The following is a 21,064-nucleotide window of genomic DNA, read 5'->3' as shown; positions in this document are numbered from 1 at the left end:
AAAGCATTGCGCTAGCAATACTCTATAATTTTCAGATATGTGCATACACAGTACAGTGTATTGCATTACGAATTTATTAGACCAGCATCCGATGTAAGGTTTATGGCACAGCTGCTCCAAATTAAAACTTTGTTTCTGCAATGGTTTATCCACCAGCATGCACGAGCTCTTTAATCAAAATGTATTTTTTCTTATGCTAAATTACAATTACTGTTGTTATCTATAAATGTACATCACAAAAAATAAGAATTGGGGGGGGGGGGGGGCTCTCGTTTTCTTGAATAATCTATAAGAATCTGAAATTGTTATTGCAGTTGTTACCTGGTTATGAAGGGTGAGTGTAGGTCTGATTTAAAGGATTGAGGAGAGATTCTCTTGTTCAGTGTGACTGCTTCTGAAGTTCATGTCCAGTGTCACCTGTATTTATTTCTTTACTTGTGCTTATAGTTGTTGCAATTTCTGCTGCCCCTTCAGCCAGATATCTCTTGGAAAAATAGAGTTTCAATCACAATGACACTCTTTAACTTGACAAATAAAAGATATTTATATACAAAAATATTTACCATGCCCGTGACAAATTTATTACAGGCTTAGTTCATAAACAGTACACTGTATATATTTTAATTTGGTCTTGCAGTCAGCATTTATTGCAATAGGACAAAAATTCTATTAAAATAAACTACAATGGCCACGTTCGATTTAATCGAAAGCAGCAGCTTGGCCCATTTCTGTTAATAGTTTTTGGATACAAATGGAGGTCTGTGAAACATCAACGGGCCACATACACATGCACTTGTATCTACTTAAAACTGTTCATCTTAACAACAGGAAAGATGCTGAATATTGTCAACTACATCCTTTTGAGTTAAATTGCTATTATTATTATTATTATTATTATTATCATTATTACCTTCATTATGTGCCACATTTGGGAATTTCTTCCATAATAAACATTCTGATGTCAGCTGCTTATCAGTATTTGCAAAGACATAAAGGTAAAGAGTTTGGCTTCAATACTTTATTTAACACTTTACTTCACATATTTATTTTGTATCATTATGTGTTTTGCTAATTCCACCTGCAATCCAAATAATTAGGTTTCATTAACTGGACAAACAGACAGAAGGGTGAGATGACAAGTAGAGAGCTGATGGTAATGCCGCATAAACCAAACAAGCCTCACTAAGATGTGGATTAACGAATCTGCAGCGTGCTGTTTAGTCCCCAAAATGTCAGCATATTGATCATTATGGTGTGAGGGTTTTTGTTGTTGGTTGAAGTCTCCAATTAGGGAATATTTCCTTGGCATTTTAAGACGACTGATGCTTGAACAAGTTTAATGAATTGTCAAAAAACACTCAGAGAAAAAGGGGGAAAGAAAACCATGAGCTGAATATCTTAACTGGAGTGCCACCACTCCACCCCTGTGCACACAGAGAGCAAGGCCAGAACTTAATTGGACACGCTGTAAGTTCTTTCTTTTTTGATTTGTGTGTGCATGTTCGTGTGTACACTCACCTCTCTCCACTGTTTGGTTTCAACACCTTGTGTATAGAGCACGCACACTGTGAAAAAGTGCCAGGGAGGGACATAAAAAGAGGAAATTTGGTGAAAGAAAGAGAAAACAAGAACCAGGGGGGGAGAGAGAGGAAGAAAAGAGAGTGAGAATTAGAAAAATGGAGGCAAATTCCAAATGGGAAATCAATGTGAGGGTTTTAGCTCCAGTGCAGTGAACAAACAGCCACAGCACACTGAGGGGGGAAAAAAAAAAAGATTTCCCAAACTACAAGGCAACATATCGATAAAAAACACACAGAGGAGAAGTAGAGAACGACCACAACCAGAAGCAGGCGTAGAAAAATAATAAAGTACCATAAATAGGAGAAGTCTTTACAAAATACTCACTTGGATCTGACTTTGAGAATGTGTCTTTATCCAGCAGATTTCTGGAAAAGGAAGAGAAGAAAAAAGCAACAACTGTTACTCATGCTGACAGCTTGACATGAGTCACTTATACTCAGCTATGTTCTAATATTTATGTGCACATACGGTATATTCTTGTCATGTTTAAGATACAATTTTTTTAACCAGAAGCCCACTTGAGAAGTGCAGAGCCTTATCTGACAATTTTACAGAAAGTGATCTGATCTGCTGATTCAGATCACTGTGAGTTTTGTGCGCTCTTCATTTTGTGCCTTGGTTTTCTGGTTTTCCCTTTTTTCCTTTCTTCGGGTATCTAGTTTGAGCTTTTGTCACATTGTAGTCTCTGGGGACTTTTTTTTGTTGCATCACATTTCATCTGTCTCTCTCAGCCTCCACTCGTCCCCCTCTCACTGCAGATTCACATCAAACATGCAAAACTCCTCTCTGATGAGAGACTATCAAGAATTTCCTCTCATCGTCACGGCGATTTTTCCACCACCACTCCCGGCATCAAAGCCATGATACCTTGCAAATAATTAGATATCAAATTAGATGCAAGCCAGCATTAACACAAGAAGGAAAACAATAAGCCACCCCACATTTAACATCAATGTTTCATAGTGGCGTCTGTTCTCATGTCAGCTCTGTTCATTCATTCAAGTCAAAACGTTGGATTCTTTAAGGGGATAAACCCCAGGTCCTAGTAATGTAGATTTTTAGCATGTTTTGAGATCAGATTTAGGGTAAATGGCATTAACATTGTCACCGTTATAGGGCAGTCAAAGTGGTAGAAAACACTGAAAGATGGGTGTTGTGAGGTACATTCATATTAGAGCAGGAGCAAAAGCACTGCCCATATCAGGGATCAGGATAAAGGGTCCAAAGCAGGATAGCGACGCAGAGATTGGGAACACAAAACAGAAAAAAAAAAAAAAAAAAAAAAAAAAAAAAAAAAAAAAAAAAAAAAAAAAAAAAAAAACACCAAGTATGATGAGCAGGATCACAACAGAAAAACAGGAGACAAAGGTGGGAACAGGACAGAAAACAAACACAAACTTAACTAATGAGGGTGAGTCACCGAAAACAGCAGAAGGTAAAACAAGAACAAGGCTTTAAATGTAAAACAGAAAGTAAAAAAAGGCAAATAACTAACACTGAGACACGAGGACTAATATAAACATGGTGATAGAGACAAGAAATAGGCGAACTAGAAGCACAAAGAAACAGCACACTAACAAAGGTAACAGGGAGCGAAAGAACACAAATACTCAAAAGTCTATTACAGTGAGGGAGCCGTGGCAGCGGGGAGGGAGCACAAAAGGTATGCGACCCTAGCTTACTTCATAGTGACTGATAAGACCCACTCATGAAGCAAACATGGGCGCCTGCAGCACTGCAGAACATTTGTGTCCCCCATCAGCCAATGAGAATAACTACACAATCTCTGTTAAGTTATTGTTTATGCCTTTCACAAAGAAATCCAACCATGTTTAATAATTTTTTGGCTTCACCATCTACCACTTTTCGTTTTTACCTGAAGCACCATGTGTAGTGTATGCTGGTTTTTTATTATTATCCCCTATGAGGAATACAATGTAGAACCATTGGTCACTAATCAACAATTCTACTACTTGTATTATTTATTTGGGATAACGCAGTCAGTAATTGTGGGGTCACCTCATTATATAGTGTCGTTACACGATGCTCACTAAAAAAAAAAAATGTAATAGGAAGCAGTGGATGATTCCTAACAAACCCTCGTTGCTGTAGCCTACGCTCTGTCTGTTGCTACCGTCTTCTGCTCTTCGGCTCTGGCAAACCATTTATTGTCAGTTAACATAAAACACAGGGGAACAGATTAAAAACTTCTGGCGTTTTGTGAACTTCAGAGAGATCTACCTGATGGCCTTAATCAGCACTGAGTGAGCTTGTTTGTCAAACCCTCTAATAGACATTCATTTGTATGTAAAAGACTCTTACTCTAGCTTTAGAAATGAAAAGTTCACTAAGAGTGCAAGGTTGTTTTCACATTTACAATCCCTACGTTTGCAAATGTGATTGCATGTGAAGCCTTTGACATGCACAAATAAACATGCTCTTTCATTCATTCCCAGGCAATGAAATCAACTGGCTAGCGGGGATATCAAAACTGAAAATTGTTGGGTTGGATTTTGCACAATGGCAGCCTGATTGCTAACAAGTCTCCGTGTTTACTCATCTCATTTGCTCATCCCTATCTCTGCCCTCCCACCTTACCTCTTACTTTGTAATTGTCACGGCTGGCGGAGGGAGCCGTGTGGTGTGGAGGAAAAGGAGGACCTAAGATGCAGCAAACTGATGATACGAGTGATGTTTTATTTACAAAGGTGGTGGTGACAAAAACAGGCAACGAGGTATGAGTACTTTACAAACGGAAACCTAAACTGGGAGAAACTAAGTGACCAACCTGAGACCATACAAAAGGGGTGCGGGGCAGAGAGACGCAGAGACAGGAACACCATAGAACGCAGAGGTAGACGGATGAATGCAGATGAGCCGACAACAGGCAGGAGAACACACAGGGCTTAAATACACACCAGTAATCAGGGGATGAGGGACAGGAGGGCAACACAGCTGGGAGAAATCAGAACTGACGGGACAGGGGAAATGTAAACTGAACACACTCACATCAGACAGAGACCTTCACAATAAAACAGGAAACTCAGACACGGGGAACCAAACAAGACACAGATCTAAACAGACAGCTTCACAAACAGATGGGGTGACACCATAGACAGACAGATCCAGACGCAGACTCAGAGGCAGACCGAATATAACACAGAACTAAAACAATCATCATCATGAAAATGATAACAAACTAAAAGCGCTGGGTCACCGACCCAGGACCATGACAGTAATGGCACGTAGCGTTCAACCTCACACGTTTACATCTGTCATATTAAAGAACAAAGACTTGATGAATCGTGGATTTTGATTGGTAATAGAACTTGACCACAGTTTGGGGCTTTAAAATATGACAGATTTTTTTTAACCGTGCATTGTGCAGTGTATTTCATTTCAAGACTAATGTATTTATTAACAACTGCCACCTCTGGCACCTCGTCCCAGCAGATGTAATTACAGACGTTTTCCTATTATAGATCACAATGTAAGAATCCCCTTAAACTCAAGTCTGATGAGGGCCTGCCACACTGATTTACAGCAAAGGTTGCAGACACAAAATTACAGGCTTGTATTTGACTGGAAAGAGCGCATAAAGGTAATTGTCAAGGATCTTGTTCATTCCTTGTTTCTCCACCTACTGTACAGGTCCCACTACATCTTCCAGCGTCCTTCACGTAACATCTGTAAAGTATTGTTTTTAAAGCTTTTTACTTTTTCTACTTTCCCTACACCCTCACATGTGACAGGAATTAATGTCTCAGTCAAGGCTTAACCATACTACACATGTACAACACACTAGTACATCAAACGTCCTTTAAGGAATGTCTTCAAATACTATAAAGGTATTTTATCTTGGTTTGTTTGAATACATCTCTGACAGATGAAGTTATGTTTGTAAATGTTTACACACTCAAATCATTCTTTTCCCTCATAAACATGGAACAATAATTCTGAGTAAAACGCAACTGGAAGATAATCAGATCAAAGCTTCATTTATTCAAATAATTTATCACTAAGGAGGACACGTTTGGTGTGAACTGACTGTATAAAAATCAAGTAGCTTCCATGTGACCAGTTTCCATTAAATTTAACCTGTTACATTGTAATTACATGTTACTAAATTGCATGCAACCTTTAAAGGTAATTCATTTCCTTAAAGTCAACATTTTGGCCATTTAGGCATGAATCCATACTACCTGGTTACTTAAAATGGGCTATTTGAAATATCAACACGAGCAACACAAAAAGCAGAAGTTTGACGAGTATAGAAGTAGTGTTAATCACATTTTTCTCTCAGGCCTTCATGTGGTTTCAGATCTTTGATCTTTAATTTAGAAACCATTAGTCTCAAACCATGCGGGGCCTTTCACTGTGCTATCATTTGTGATTTGCTAAAATCACAAACGAAATCACACAACAATAATTCATCCAAACACTAATGGGCTCAGAGATGTACAGGAGTCTTTTATCTGAGATAATAGAGTGCAATTAAACACTATTTGACTCCGGACAGAGAGGTGTTCTCGTCTTTTGAAGTGTGTGCTGCACGAAGGCCAGCGCGTGCTTTTGAGCAAACATCCTTTGGTAACATAAAACTGGAGCTGGCATAAAGTGATTGACAGTGAGCTCGTGCCAGTAAATCTTTATATTAATTATTTGCCTGCTTTTGTGTGTGTGTGCTTTCCTCTTAGCTTTTTCCACCCTGTCTCTCCTGATCTATTCCCGCCTGATTTTAATGCATTTTTTTATGAATTTGACTTTCTCTAACTTAATCTCTCCCCCCGTGTTTCGAGTGTTGTGTCACACCTCCATCAAGTCTGACCTTTTCATAATGTTTGCCAGAGGCTGCTATGTTCCTTGCTCTATTACCCTTCACGTTTCCTCTTGCTCGCTTGGTCATGACAGCGACACGAGAGCCTTCACTCGAGATGACAAAGCCTGTTGTCTCCTCTGATTCTCGCTTCTGTTTCTTTCTCGTTTCATTTTCTTCTGCAATTTCTGCTGCCTTCCACCTGAAGCTGTGCTCTTTCATCCACACTAATCTGTTTTGATTTTTCCTCTGTTCCCGTATTTTCTCTCCCTCCTTTAAGAGCTTTCAAGAGCATACCGATAAGAAAAAGAAACACATAAAGTCCTGAAATGTTTTGTTTTTTATCTTACATTTAGGTTAGAAAGACATTCTGAGCTACAGTACTCTGTGTTTGTAAAAATGTCTTTGGGTGAAGTATTGCAGTCTAATGTCCCTGAAATGCCTACATCTCAGTCTAAATAACCAATAAAAACCATATTTGATACCAAAAAAGGCAATATAATTAAATTAGCAATTCACCGTTTAAAAATTCTGCCCTGCTTCAACTCCAGTTGCAGAGAAATGAGGAAATTTGAAGAAAAAAAAACACCTAGCTATTTTCAGATAACAATGCTTGTATGCAAAACTGTCCCAGGAATGCATTGTTAATAATAATTGGATGCTTTGTTCAGTTTAATTTATTCAGCCCTTATCCAAATACATATTTAGTTACATCTGGACCCTTTCCATCCACCACCTCACCATAACAACCCTCAATAGTACATTAGCACACAGCAAGCAATCACATTTATTTATGCTTCATTGTCGTTGTTGTTTGAATGGGAGGCCTCTAGCAAATTACTCTGGCAATCTTACACGTAATAAATGTTGTAAACTTCTGAAACTCTGGGACCACTAAAAATATTATCGGTACAGGTGTAAAGGTGAGCCGGTACAAACTGATCAGAAGTTGGTTTTACTGACTTTGTAAGCCGGGGAGAGAAGACAAAGGGTTTTGCACACAGTTTGTCACAAGTTTTGATTTTTGTGAATGGCCACGTTTAACAAGTGCATCACCAGCACATGTCAAATTACCGAAGCAGTTTAGGCATTGGTGTGTAGTTAAGTCCATGGACTGGGTACTAGCATGTAAATGATACATGAAACTGTGACAGGCATCATGCTATTAGTAGAGATGGCACGATACCACTTTTTTATGTCCAATACCGACATCATAATTTTGGATATCTGCCAATACCGATATAAATCCGATTTAGTGCATTTTAGAATCAGTAAAACTGTTTTGTTTTTTTTTATATTTTGCTGCTTTCAGTGTAAAGTAACTCCAGACCACCGACAGGTCTCGCATGCCACAGCCGCTCTATCCATCCCTAGCTATTGCTGATACTAACTAATCAACTGGTGACTTTCATGGAGACTATAAACCGCAACTATGATACCTGTAAAATAAATGTCATGTAAACACAGACTTTCTTTCTCTTCACTGTTTCATTCTAGTTACTGTCTGTGTATCAGCGAGCTTATTATTTTCTCTTTTTGTTCAAGAAAAAAGAGGTGGCAGAGGTCGCCATTGTTCTAACATATTTGATACTTTCAAAACTGAATAAAGATCGGGTTACCTGTTCATTATTTATTCCATTTTTTATTTAGAGCTGTTAATGTGTTACAATGTTTTTAACCTCTGTAGCGTCACATTGTAGGAAAAAACATTGTGTTAAGTGTAAAGGTTGATAAAGGTTGATGTAATGGAGGAGGTCACTGTAAGTGGGATGGACTTGACCTCCTGACTATGACTGATGTAGATGATAAGGTGCTGACTCTAAGAATCCACAATCTCAACAGGGTTGTCCGATAAGAACAGATGGCATATCCACAAAATCCACTGCCACTCAGGTATCTGTCGTTCACTCATTTATTTAGCAAGAATCCGAAGCACACATCCATAATGTGAGTGAGGGGATTTAACAGACTGTAAAATGCTATATGCCGTGTGGTGAGTGATGGTGTGGTTTCTGTTGGAAAGAACATAAAAGTCTTCCATAATTATGTGAACAGAGTGAATTAAATGTGTAATACAACAATACAAACAATACTGGATAGTGGAACATTCAACCAAAATAAGGGAGTGTCAACAAATGCTAATTTTACTATTTACATAAATCCTAACTAGGCACTTTACATCAGAGCTAACATGAGAAATTAGTGACGGTCCCTTAATGACCGCACGGCAGAGGCTGCTTCGCAGTAAACGGCAGTAACAATCGGTAAACAAAGTATGCGCCAAGGATTAAACAAGGGAGGATAATGGCCGCAGCAAAGAACAAACACGATAAAACACAGAAACTTACAGTCTCATGGACGCACACCGCTAACAGCATTAGAAGGAACGAAAATCCACACGGTGAGTAAACTCTGCTGACTCTTCCCACCTGCAGCTCCGACCGAACTCTCTGCGTCGACGTGTGCGTAGTGATGAGGTAGAATTGTGTCTTCTGATTGGCGAAGAGAATGGGTTGCCTCACCGCTCATTGGCTAAACGGCAGCAGTATGCTGATATCTTACTCCGCAGATGTGGCTCCGTTCATGAGTTCTGCGAACTGGCTGGCCTTTTGTACAGCCGCCCCCAACTTTGCGGAGCAAAGGTGCACTTCACTAGGAAGGTCAGGCAGTAGACTCCGGTGGAAGAGCTGGAAGTCTGATAAGTCGTGCCACTGATCGTGTATATGTCTTGTCTCCAACCTTTATCTGAACGGTTCGAACCCTGCCATCTGCTCCAGGGATTACTTGGCTGACCTTACCAACTGGCCATAGGGCACGAGGGAGCTGCTGGTCCACAATGAGAACGATAGTGCCAACAGTCAACTCATCTCTTTCCTGCTGCCATTTGTGCCGCATCTGGAGTGAAGGTAGATAATTCCGGATGTAGTGGATCCAGAATTGATCCGCCAAGGCTTGACATTGTCTCCACCTACGACGGCTCAGGAGTTCTGCTTCTGGGTAGACGACCTGTGGCATACAGGCCGCCCCATCAACAACATGTTGGGAGTGATCGGATCAACGTCTGCTACGTCTGAGGAGACATAACCTAGCGGCTTAGAGTTGATGATGCTCTCTACCTCGCTGAGTATCGTCCTAAAGACTTCCTCGGTGACATGCTGCGAGCCGAGAATGGTATGCAGCGCAGACTTGATGGAACGAATCTCCCGTTCCCAGGAACCACCAAAATGTGGAGCCTGTGGAGGGTTGAAACGAAAATGAATCTGCTGGCTGGCCAACTGTGACTTCAGAGCTGGGCCGAGTGCGTTGAAAGCCTCCTGGAGTTCAGAGCTACCACCTCTGAAGTTGGTACCTTGATCCGACAGCAGTTCGAAGGGCTTCCCACGTCTCGAGATGAAACGACGCAGTCCCATCAGGAATGAGTCAGTGTCCATGCTGGGAAGCAGATCAAGGTAGACTGCGTGGGTCGTTAGGCATTTGAAGATGATCCCCCACCGTTTCTCTGTACGCCGCCCCATCTTGACAAGGTATGGGCCAAAGCAATCCACCCCAGTTGAATAGAAGGCTGGGCGATGAAGTCTTAAACTGGATAATGGAAGGTCAGCCATCTTGGGAATGACCGGCTGGCTGCGCCACCTCCTGCATTCAGGACAGTTGTACTGGTGCTTCCGGACGGCCTCTCGTCCTCGAAGTATCCAGAATCTGCGCCGGAGCTCAGCAAAGACCCTCTCGGAGCCCGGGTGAGCAAGCTGGCGATCGCAATCCTGGACGATGAGCTTTGTGATAGGATGCTGAGGGTCAAGAACGACAGGATGCAAGATGTCTTGACTGAGGGTTTCACATCTGCGAAGCCGCCCCCCTACCCGAATCAGTTGAGCCTCTGGGTCATACTCAGGAGCTAAGGCAAGTAGGCGACTGCTGGCAGCTACCGGTTTGTGAGATGACAGCCGAACAAAATCTTCAGGGAAACTGTCTTCCTGTACCTTCCGGAGGAGTGCTAACTCCGCTTGCCTGTAATCCTCTGCCGTGGGTGTCGAGTCAGCAGCTGTCCCATGGACAGCTCGAACGTAAGCTTCCAGCAAGGTCTGGTAGCCACTGAAAGAACCAACATCAGGTAGATGTGGATCAGGTATTCTGGTGATGTTCCCACAGAAGCTCTCCTTCCGCAGCTCTGATGAATCATCAAGGGAAACGTGGTTCGGGAGCTCCGGGCAGTATGATGCCGCCTGCCAGAGAAAGGGTGGGCCCCGGCGCCACCGATGATGAGAGGTGAGCTGTGAGAGCCGTAATCCTCGAGTGATGTCGTCGGCAGGATTGTCGCCTGATCTGACATACAGTGGGGCAAAAAAGTATTTAGTCAGCCACCAATTGTGCAAGTTCCCCCACTTAAAATGATGACAGAGGTCAGTAATTTGCACCAGAAGTACACTTCAACTGTGAGAGACAGAATGTGAAAAAAAAATCCATGAATCCACATGGTAGGATTTGTAAAGAATTTATTCGTAAATCAGGGTGGAGAATAAGTATTTGGTCACCTTAAACAAGGAAAATCTCTGGCTCTCACAGACCTGTAACGTCTTCTGTAAGACGCTTTTCTGTCCCCCACTCGTTACCTGTATGAATGGCACCTGTTTGAACTCATCATCTGTATAATAGACACCTGTCCACAGCCTCAAACAGTCAGACTCCAAACTCCGCCATGGCCAAGACCAAAGAGCTTTCGAAGGACACCAGGAAAAGTATTGTAGACCTGCACCAGACTGGGAAGAGTGAATCTACAATAGGCAAGCAGCTTGGTGTGAAAAAATCAACTGTGGGAGCAATCATCAGAAAATGGGAGACATACAAGACCACTGATAATCTCCCTCGATCTGGGGCTCCACGCAAGATCTCATCCCGTGGGGTCAAAATGATCATGAGAACGGTGAGCAAAGATCCCAGAACCACACGGGGGGACCTGGTGAATGACCTGCAGAGAGCTGGGACCAAAGTAACAAAGGTCACCATCAGTAACACACTACAACGGCAGGGAATCAAATCCCGCAGTGCCAGATGTGTTCCGCTGCTGAAGCCAGTGCATGTCCAGGCCCGTCTGAAGTTTGCCAGAGAGCACATGGATGATACAGCAGAGGATTGGGAGAATGTCATGTGGTCAGATGAAACCAAAGTAGAACTTTTTGGTAAACTCAACTCGTCGTGTTTGGAGGAAGAAGAATACTGAGTTGCATCCCAAGAACACCATACCTACTGTGAAGCATGGGGGTGGAAACATCATGCTATGGGGCTGTTTTTCTGCCAAGGGGACAGGACGACTGATCCGTGTTAAGGACAGAATGAATGGGGCCATGTATCGTGAGATTTTGAGCCAAAACCTCCTTCCATCAGTGAGAACTTTGAAGATGAAACGAGGCTGGGTCTTCCAACATGACAATGATCCAAAACACACCGCCCGGGCAACAAAGGAGTGGCTCCGTAAGAAGCATTTGAAAGTCCTGGAGTGGCCTAGCCAGTCTCCAGACCTCAACCCCATAGAAAATCTGTGGCGGGAGTTGAAAGTCCGTGTTGCTCGGCAACAGCCCCAAAACATCACTGCTCTCGAGAAGATCTGCATGGAGGAATGGGCCAAAATACCAGCTACTGTGTGTGCAAACCTGGTAAAGACCTATAGTAAACGTTTGACCTCTGTTATTGCCAACAAAGGTTATGTTACAAAGTATTGAGTTGTATTTTTGTTATTGACCAAATACTTATTTTCCACCCTGATTTACGAATAAATTCTTTACAAATCCTACCATGTGGATTCATGGATTTTTTTTTCACATTCTGTCTCTCACAGTTGAAGTGTACCTCTGGTGCAAATTACTGACCTCTGTCATCATTTTAAGTGGGGGAACTTGCACAATCGGTGGCTGACTAAATACTTTTTTGCCCCACTGTATCTCCACAGGCTCCCTTCAGTTAGCTCTTGAATATCTGCAACTCTAGAGCCCACAAAGATCTTGTAGCGGCAGGATTGGGACTGGAGCCAGTTCAGGACTGTAGTGGAGTCGGTCCAATAGACAATGCTTGAGATATGAAGGGTGAGTTCCCTCTTGAGGACGGCAGCAAGCTGGGCTCCCACATGAGCAGCACAGAGCTCCAACCTCGGAATGGACTGTTGACGGACGGGAGCAACTCGAGATCGGGCAGCTAGGAAGACTACCTGGATTCCCCCCATATGATCTTCTGTCCGAAGGTAGGCTACAGCTCCATATGCCTTCTCAGATGCATCGGAGAAGATGTGGATGCTCTGCTTGCAAAGGGATGGGTCTGTCTCTGGCTGCACGTAACAACGTGGCAGGGAGACATCAGGGAGCTGAATCAATTCACTTTCCCATGCATGCCACAGCTGCAGCAGGTCAATTGGCAGATTTGGATCATCCCAGTCTCTCCTTTTCCTCCAGAGATGCTGCACCAGGATTTTGGCCCGAGTGGTGTAAGGAATGAGAAGGCCAAGCGGATCATACTGCTTGGCCAGAACCCGATAGATGTTGCGCATTGTGGGCTCCACCAACTGCTCAGTGTGCCGAATCTGATATCTGAGCTCGTCAGACTGACAGTGCCATTGCAGGCCCAGAGTCCGCTCTGGTACATCAGTCCCATCGGGGGAAAACCACAGTTCACTGCTCTGTGAGACTGATCCAGGTGGCATATGACTGATGAGTTCTGGGTAGTTGGAAGCCCACTGTCGTAATTCGAAGCCACCGGTGAGCAGCAACTGCTGGATTTTGTTAACCAGTTGCTGGGCTTCGGGAAATGATGCGAAGCTCTGGAGGAGATTGTCAACATAGAAACATTTCTCTACTGTGTGACGGGTATCCTCGCTGGGGCTGCTGTGATCCAGAACGTGCCGCTGCAGAGCATAGGTGGCACAGCAGGGACTGCATGTCGTCCCGAAAGGCAACACTTGCCATTCGTAAACCTCTGGTTGCCTCGTGCGATCCATATCTCTCCAGAGGAACCGGAGGAAGGGCTTGTCCTGAGTCAAGAGGCGGACCTGATGAAACATCCCCTTGATGTCACTGCTCACTGCAATGGGATACTCCCGGAAGCGAAGTAACACACCCAGGAGCGTCGAGCCCAGTGTAGGACCAGGTAGGAGATGCTGATTCAGGCTGTTACCATTGTGCACGAAAGAACAGTTGAAGACAACGCGATCCTTGCCATTATGCTGAACCATGTGGTGTGGTATGTACCAGGTGCTACCATCCATCTCCATGTCTGCGATGGTCAGTTTACTCACATAGCTTGCATCCACCAGCTTCTGAATTTCCTGGTTATAGGTGGCTGCTTGTACAGGCGTCTTCAGGAGGCGCTTCTCCGTAGCTCGCAGGTGACCCAAGACAGAGTCCTTAGTGGAATGAAGCGGGACTGGTTCCTCTTTCCACAGCAACGGGGTGGCATACCGGTTGATACCATCCACCTCCACTCTAATGGTCTTCTCCTCTAGCATCTTGACAGCCATGGTATCCTGTTTTGAACGTGTGGCCACCTTCTCATTCTGGTATGGGAGAACATCCATCTGCCAGAGCTTGGCTACATTACTGAGAAGTTCAGCACTGGGAGTCAGGGTGCTTGTGAGTAGACACTGAGGAGTGGAGGCTTGATGTAGAAGAACCTTGGCTGGACCCTGCAGAGTCCAACCCAGCCGTGTCTTGAGTGCAGCTGGTCCTCCCCGTGGACCCAGATGGACAGGCTCTATTGGAGTCAGGAGATGTGGGTAGTCAGAGCCAATCAGCAATAATGGTTGAGCTTGGTGGAACGAATGAAGTGGAAGACTTCGCAGGTGGCGGTAGGACCTTTGCAGTGCATCAGCTGGATGTGAGTGTTTGGCAAGCCCAAGCTCAGTGGCAGTGAATGCTCTTTGGATCCGGAACCGTCTCCGAGGGTCAGTGGCGGAGGCTATAGAGAAGGAAACGGAATGTCCTTCCACCGTTCTAATATCTTGTCGGATGGTTCGGAGCGCCAACTCCTCCCTCTTTCCCTGAAGGCCCAGCTCTTGGGCAGCACTGTGAAGAAGGATTGTGCGCTCTGACCCATCATCTAGGATGGCATATGTCTCTAGCTTCATTTTGCCATTATAGAGGCACACCCTGACCATTTTCAGTAGCACACAGCTGGTCCCCCATGTTGGATCAACGTAGTACGTGACGGGTTGGACAGCTTCCTCCGCCGGTCTGTCAGAACTAGTGGATCGCGATGCATTAATCTCATGGAGTGTCTCCAAATGCACCTGATTGCATTGCTGGCATCTAGCTTTCAGGTAGCATTGCGCCTCTGGATGGTCCCTTCCACATCTCCAGCACCGCTTGCCTGTCTGAATCCAAGACAACTTCTGCTCCATATTGAGCTTCTTGAAATCTGTGGACTGATTGAAATAGTGCTGAAGATTATTACAGAAGGGGCAGAATTTCTTTGGCTTCCCCAATTTGGAAACTGGACGTGATGCCTGTTTTGGAGGCTCTGGGCCTTTAGCAGGAGGGTCGTAGCCCAATAAGACGGTTGTGGTTGCCGCTGCAGATCTCTGCTTGGGTCTGGCACCCTTCCCACGATCCACACGTGGCTCTCGAGGTTGCTGATGATGATGGAAATACACATCATCATCTTGGATGCGGACTTCATATTCAAGCCACTCTGCCAAATCTGCTAAGGTTGGGATGGGTGTCTGAAGAGGATTGATGAACCGCTTAAACTGCGCTCGAAGACTGTGTGGCAGTTTGGACAGCAGTCTGGTGACGTGTGACCCACACTCTAGTTCTGCTCTCCCCTCTTTCCCAAGCTGTTCTAACATTCCCACGAGAGCCCTCACTTTCAGGGCGAAAAGACGGAACGCTCGGCTGTCACCACTTCGCACCGGAGACTCTGACAACACGTCAGTGATCCGCCAAGGAGGTTATGCTTTTGGGAGCATTTCTGTGCGTTTCATTCTGTCTGTAGACACAATAGCTCAAAAGGTTATTGGTGGATTATGATAAAACTTCGTAGGGTTGTAGCGTGGGCTCACGCAAACGATCCAGTAAAATTTGGTTTACATCCAACAAGGTCTTGAAGGTCAACTTAATGATTTACTGATCAAAAATTGATAACTTAGCCTTAGAAACTATGAGAAAGTACTGTATGAAGATTTAAATACCATACAACATTTGACCTCTGACCTCTCTATATCAAGGTCAAAAGATTGATCTGAAGGTCAAAATGATAGTGAAGTTATTCATGTCTAGCTATTTACAAATGAATACCTATTACCCTTTAAGTACTCCTACATAATGTTTATATAATCAAAGTAAACATGATACCCTTATCAGATTTTCTCTGACGTTTAAAGAGAACAAAGAAAAAAATGCATGTACACAAAAATAAATATTATACAATTAAAAGTTAATGATGCCCAGAGATGGAGCCCTGAGTGCTCCTTGTTATTTCCTATTGTTGTCTTGATGCAGGACATTTTGGAATAATGCAAACACTATTCATCAAAGAAACAGCAAAGCAAAAAGTGTTTCACTTTTTTTTAACTGTGGACATCACTCTGTTATAACTTTGTTTGAATCTGGGTTACTCAAAGTTACCAACCAATCATGCAGGAATCTCACCAGGAAATAGTTTTTCCTCCCCTTTAACCTCACATCCCTAATGTAGTTTATGTCATTCCCACTCACTGATCCAAAATGAATCCACTTGTATCATTTCCTATATCCTCCTCTATATCGCTGTCATTTCCACCTCCTGTTTATCTCTCGGTGGTTTATTATCCTTCTAATGGTCTCTCCATTATCTCTTATCGTAAATACAGCCCCAAACTGCTTTCATCCCCATGCAACTGCAGTTCTTTCCCCAAGCAGTCAATCAAGGTATATATTTTAGTTGTGACCTGTAGTCAGATTAAATCACTCCATCCAAGTCGGCTATTACAAGCCGGTGGGCACAGGTTCAAATGTGAAAAACTGCAGCTGAGTGCATCACAGGGCAAATGTGAGGAAAACATTTATGGATTAATAGCAAAAAAAAAAATGTTTACAGTTTTGATGATATAGTTGTGGTGCTGTGATGCGGTAAAACATTTTTTGGCACTGTGTTATCAAAATGCTGCAGTTATGTAGATTCAATCTACATCTGCAATCATTCTGGCTATCCTATAAGGCCAACTGAAGAATCCGTTCAGGTCCTATAAATCAGTGTTTTAATTTTAGCTTTTTATAGCATTCAAGGCGTAAAGACTGGTGGTGAATAAAGCACACAATACACACAGGATATCTGTAATCTAACAGACAATGACTGAAACAGCATCTGCCACTCTATAAACTATGTTGCTATGAATATCAATTGATACAATCTGTTCATTTAAACTCAGTACGTCTTCGTTGTGTCTTGAGGGAGTACATCATTTTGCTTCTGCTTGAAGCAGAAAAGTTGCTGTGAATCACATGTAGGGGTCCTCTGGGAGTAGCATTGTCATATTTTCAGATAAATAATTGTTGGAGAAGATAGGATTTTTGCACTTTGGGGTCCACTAAATGTAGAGCATGACAGGCAAGCAATATATGCTACTATGATGAAATGCTTACTGATATACAGGTTTAATCTCTAGGTAGCACATTAGGTATGATGTGGATGTTAATTATCTTTTTCTTAACTGATCCGCATTTCTGCTATCACTGGCACAAGCTACACTCACTGACCACTTTATTGGGTACACCTTTTCAGCTGCTCATTAGTCCAAGTTTCACCCAATCAGATCCAGACAGTCAGTGTATTTAGGCCTCGATATCGAGAAGATCGCTTCAGCTTCAAACCGTGCATCACAATATGGAAGAAAGGTGATGTACTTTGAATGTGGCATTGTTGTTGGTGCTAGATGGGCTGGTCTGAGTATTTCAGAAACTTTTAATATACTGGGATGCAACCATCTTTAGGATTTACAGAAAACGGTCCACAAAACACAAAAATCAAGTGAGCAGCATTTTTCTGGGAGAAGAATGGCTTGTTAATGCCAGCGGTCGGAAAAGAATGGCTAGACTGCCTTAAGCTGAGAGGAAGACAACAGTAACTCAAATAAGCACTTGTTACAACCAAGATATGCAAAAGAGCATCTCTGAATGCAAATGTTAAACCTTGAAGCAGATGGACTATAGCAGCTAAGACCAAATTTAGGTGGTGATCCTGTCAGCTATGAACTGAAAACTGAAGCTGCAATTTGCATGGACAAGTTGGACAATAGAAAACTGGAAAAAATGTCCTGGTCTGATGAGTCTCAACTTCAGCTGCAACATTTGGATTGTAGGGACAGAATCTGGTAAAAACAATATAATGGTATTCAAACTACTGTTTTTGGTGGTATTAGAGTGATATAATAGTTTCTTGGCACACTTTGGGTCCATCATCGCATCACAGACTACCTGAGTATTGATGACCATTTATGTGTGTTTTGATGGCCGCTTCCAGCAGGATAACATACCACATCAGAAAGCTCAGATAATCTTAAACTGGTTTCTTGAACATAACAATGAATTCTTTGTAATCAAACTGGCTTCATAATCACCAGCTCTCAAACCAATAAGCACCTCTGGGATGTGGTAGTACAAGAGATTCACATGATGGATCTGCAGTAACTGTGATCCTATCATTTTAACACAGACTAAAATCTCAGAGGAACGTTTCCAGTACCTTGTTACTATCAAGGTGTGCCTAATAAAGTGGCCAGTTTGGTAAAATATTTAAAATTGCATCTTTAACAAGACACAGAACATGTAAGAATTGATATAATAAATGATTTGATAAATTCCATTGCAGATCACCAGCTACTGTAGATGTATGACGGTACAAAGATGAAACAAATAAACTGTCATTGTGGTGCTTGTGAAGAAAAGCTTGTTTGAAAAGCTCACAGAGAGATGAAAAGAAAAGATGAAAAAAACACTCCATAGTTACAGCTTAATTAAACACTAATATAAAAAGAGACAAGTTCAGCATAGTGAAGTTTCCCAATTATAGTGTAACTACATAAATCCTGTGACATAGACCTCAGACTAAGCAAATATCATGTCAGCGTACATAATAATAACACTTCATCATACCACAAGCTCACATTAACAATAATTGTTTTAATTGTTTTAGTTCAGGCTCCATCCAAATGGAGAACTGATTGGTTGTTTATAGGTGATGGATTAAGCTGATTACATATAGCAACTATTATCTTGTTGCTATATTTACAAAGGCATAAAGAAACTATGAAGCTATTTTATATATTTAACGATGCATTCTTTAAACACCTATGTAGCGTACAGCATTATTTCTTTTATTCAAATCACATTTCATTAGGGATACACTCTCATTCACACATTAATATAAAGTAGATCAGTAGTTTCACACACAGAGAAATGCATAAACTGTGAAGGCACTCAGCCACTGAGACAAAAGCAGGACAAAAGGCAGTATTACCTGAACCTTCAAACAGAACTTCCAGCCAGGAGGAGAGCAGCCTGGGTCTATTCAAAATTAGGTCTGCTGTAACAAAACCTCATCAGAGCAATTCTTTCTAACCATGTCAGCTGCAGAACCCACAGCAGATACCTTCCTGCACACCAGCCCCAAGTCAACAATGGTCCTTAAATCTGAAACCCAAAAATTCCTTCAGATGAGGAGCTCCTCTAAAACAATGTAGAAATGTCAGTGCTCCCACAGATTTATTGCAAGGGTGGATCGGCTTCACACGAGCCCAGTAAAGTTAAACTGATGTAAACGGTCTTAAGAAAGCAGAGTTTTCAAAGTCTTATTCTTAAGGAGAATATGTCAGCAGGATTTCACACTGTGGTAATTACTGCTCTCATAGTAACAGAAAAATTTCCTGATCCTTTCCCACAAGCACGAAATTTCAGCTATTTGAGGTCACTGCATTTTGCAAGGCAAAGCAAGAAAATAAAGTTAAAAGTTTTTTATTAAAATGCTACATTTTTTCATAATGACGACAAAAGGTTGGTTTTTCAATTAGATGCACATGTGACACACTAATGTGTGATCCCATCAGAAGTAGTACTTAAAAGAAAGAGAGATTTGTCACCGAAGTGAACTATGTTTAATGAGGTAGTTGCACCCCCCAGCCTCCGGGTGGCGCATTGTTCAGTGAGACAGAATAGCGAGGTCATAGGTCCTCCTCTCCAATATGGCAGAAGCGAGGCAAAGAGAAACTTCACCAGTCGTCTCTGTCTCATCATTTTCCTGTTTTGCAGGTTTGTAACCGGTAAAACTATATTAAAACGGTTGTAAAATATTGATAAGAAACACAGCTAAATGTGAGGGTATAAATCAGCGGGTAAACCCTGTTATTTGTTACGTTTTATGAAGTAGAAGGACTGGAAAAAAATGCCAAAGCCTAGCCAGCCGCGGGCGCCATTTTGGTTTCCTTTCTCCACTTATTTCAGGTCGTTTTAGCTGAATAAGCTCCTTGCCGTGTCCTGATTTTGTGAATATGAATGTTAATCTGCTGTTGGCAGTGAAGAACAACTGTTTACTGGTTCTGAAAAGTGATTTTGAGAATGTTAAAGCTAAAGCTAAGCCTGCCAGCATACACATGACTCTTTCATGTATTTGTGAGCTACTAAGCTAAATTGGTTTAAGACCAAGCACTGGTATGTTGGTTAAAACAATCAGAATACATAGGTATTTGGGTTAAGAGTTAAATCGAGGTAAAAATGTATTTGAACATGCATTTCATATTGTTTTGAATTGTCATTCAGAGAGAATAACCGAGTAAATGATTTGAAGGTCACTACACGTGAAGTATAATTGTTTCCCATGTAAAGATCGTGGTATTGCAGCTTGAACACACAGACGGTTTTACTGTTATTTCTGTTGTATATAGAGAATGGTGATGCTGCAAATTAAAAATACATGTGATTATATAAATAAATATGGCAGAAGCGAGGCAAAGAGAAACTTCACCAGTCGTCTCTGTCTCATCATTTTCCTGTTTTGCAGGAACATTTAATCTGTTTTACCGGCCCATACTCTGGGTCGGTTACACACAGCCTGTGCTACTCTAGTCTTAAATACGCCTTTTAAGGCAGGAATAAACTTTTCTCCAGGGCATCAGCAACGACTGCTATGGCATAAAATATTTACAGTGTGTCACCAGATTTGCATTAGGTGTTACATAATACATTTCAAAGGGATTCGCAGTACTGAAGGGGTTTCAAACTAACTTCCTGAAACACAACTTCCTTATGTAAATGAGGCTATGAAAAGATATGAGATGCACAGAGGCAGCGGAGGCAGGATTTTGGTATGTATGTCTCTGTGCACGAGGGAATTGGCGAAATCAAGAGAGTATGAATGTCAGAGAAAATGTAATGTAAGAACAAGCGACGGAGAAGCGAGAAGGTGTGTCAGGATGTGCGTGTGTGTGTGTGTGCGTGTGATAGAGTTGGAAAGAAAGACAGAGCGAGGGAGAGAAATGAAGTCCTCGGAGATTGTATCAGAAATAGTCTGACTATACCGGAGCTCCTCTTGCACAGGGAGAAGAAACGATGCGGCTATACAGATGCACAGACAATGCTGACTCTATTTACAGAGATCTGACACAGACCGCAATAATTAGACAGCTCCTTTCCTCAAACCTGCCGGAGGTTCCTCATC

At 42.4% G+C, this 21,064-nt stretch overlaps 1 protein-coding gene across 1 annotated transcript in view; it reads right to left on the bottom strand.

Annotated features, from left to right (window-relative positions):
- Positions 1-21,064, bottom strand: part of cpne5b (copine Vb) — a 158,031-nt gene that overhangs the window by 116,283 nt on the left and 20,684 nt on the right. Inside the window, exons 3-4 of the mRNA XM_085406201.1 lie at positions 1,906-1,946; positions 1,519-1,565 (exon numbers count right to left, since the gene is read on the bottom strand). Of these exons, the coding sequence (XP_085262327.1) occupies positions 1,519-1,565; positions 1,906-1,946 (88 nt within the window). The remainder of the gene's footprint in view (positions 1-1,518; positions 1,566-1,905; positions 1,947-21,064) is intronic.

Source organism: Rhamphochromis longiceps, linkage group LG5 (genome assembly GCF_057381845.1).
Source record: "Rhamphochromis longiceps isolate RC_006_pf linkage group LG5, R_longiceps_female_GT1.1, whole genome shotgun sequence".
In the NCBI taxonomy this organism is placed as follows: domain Eukaryota; kingdom Metazoa; phylum Chordata; class Actinopteri; order Cichliformes; family Cichlidae; genus Rhamphochromis; species Rhamphochromis longiceps.
This window is presented reverse-complemented; position numbering and strand designations above follow the sequence as displayed.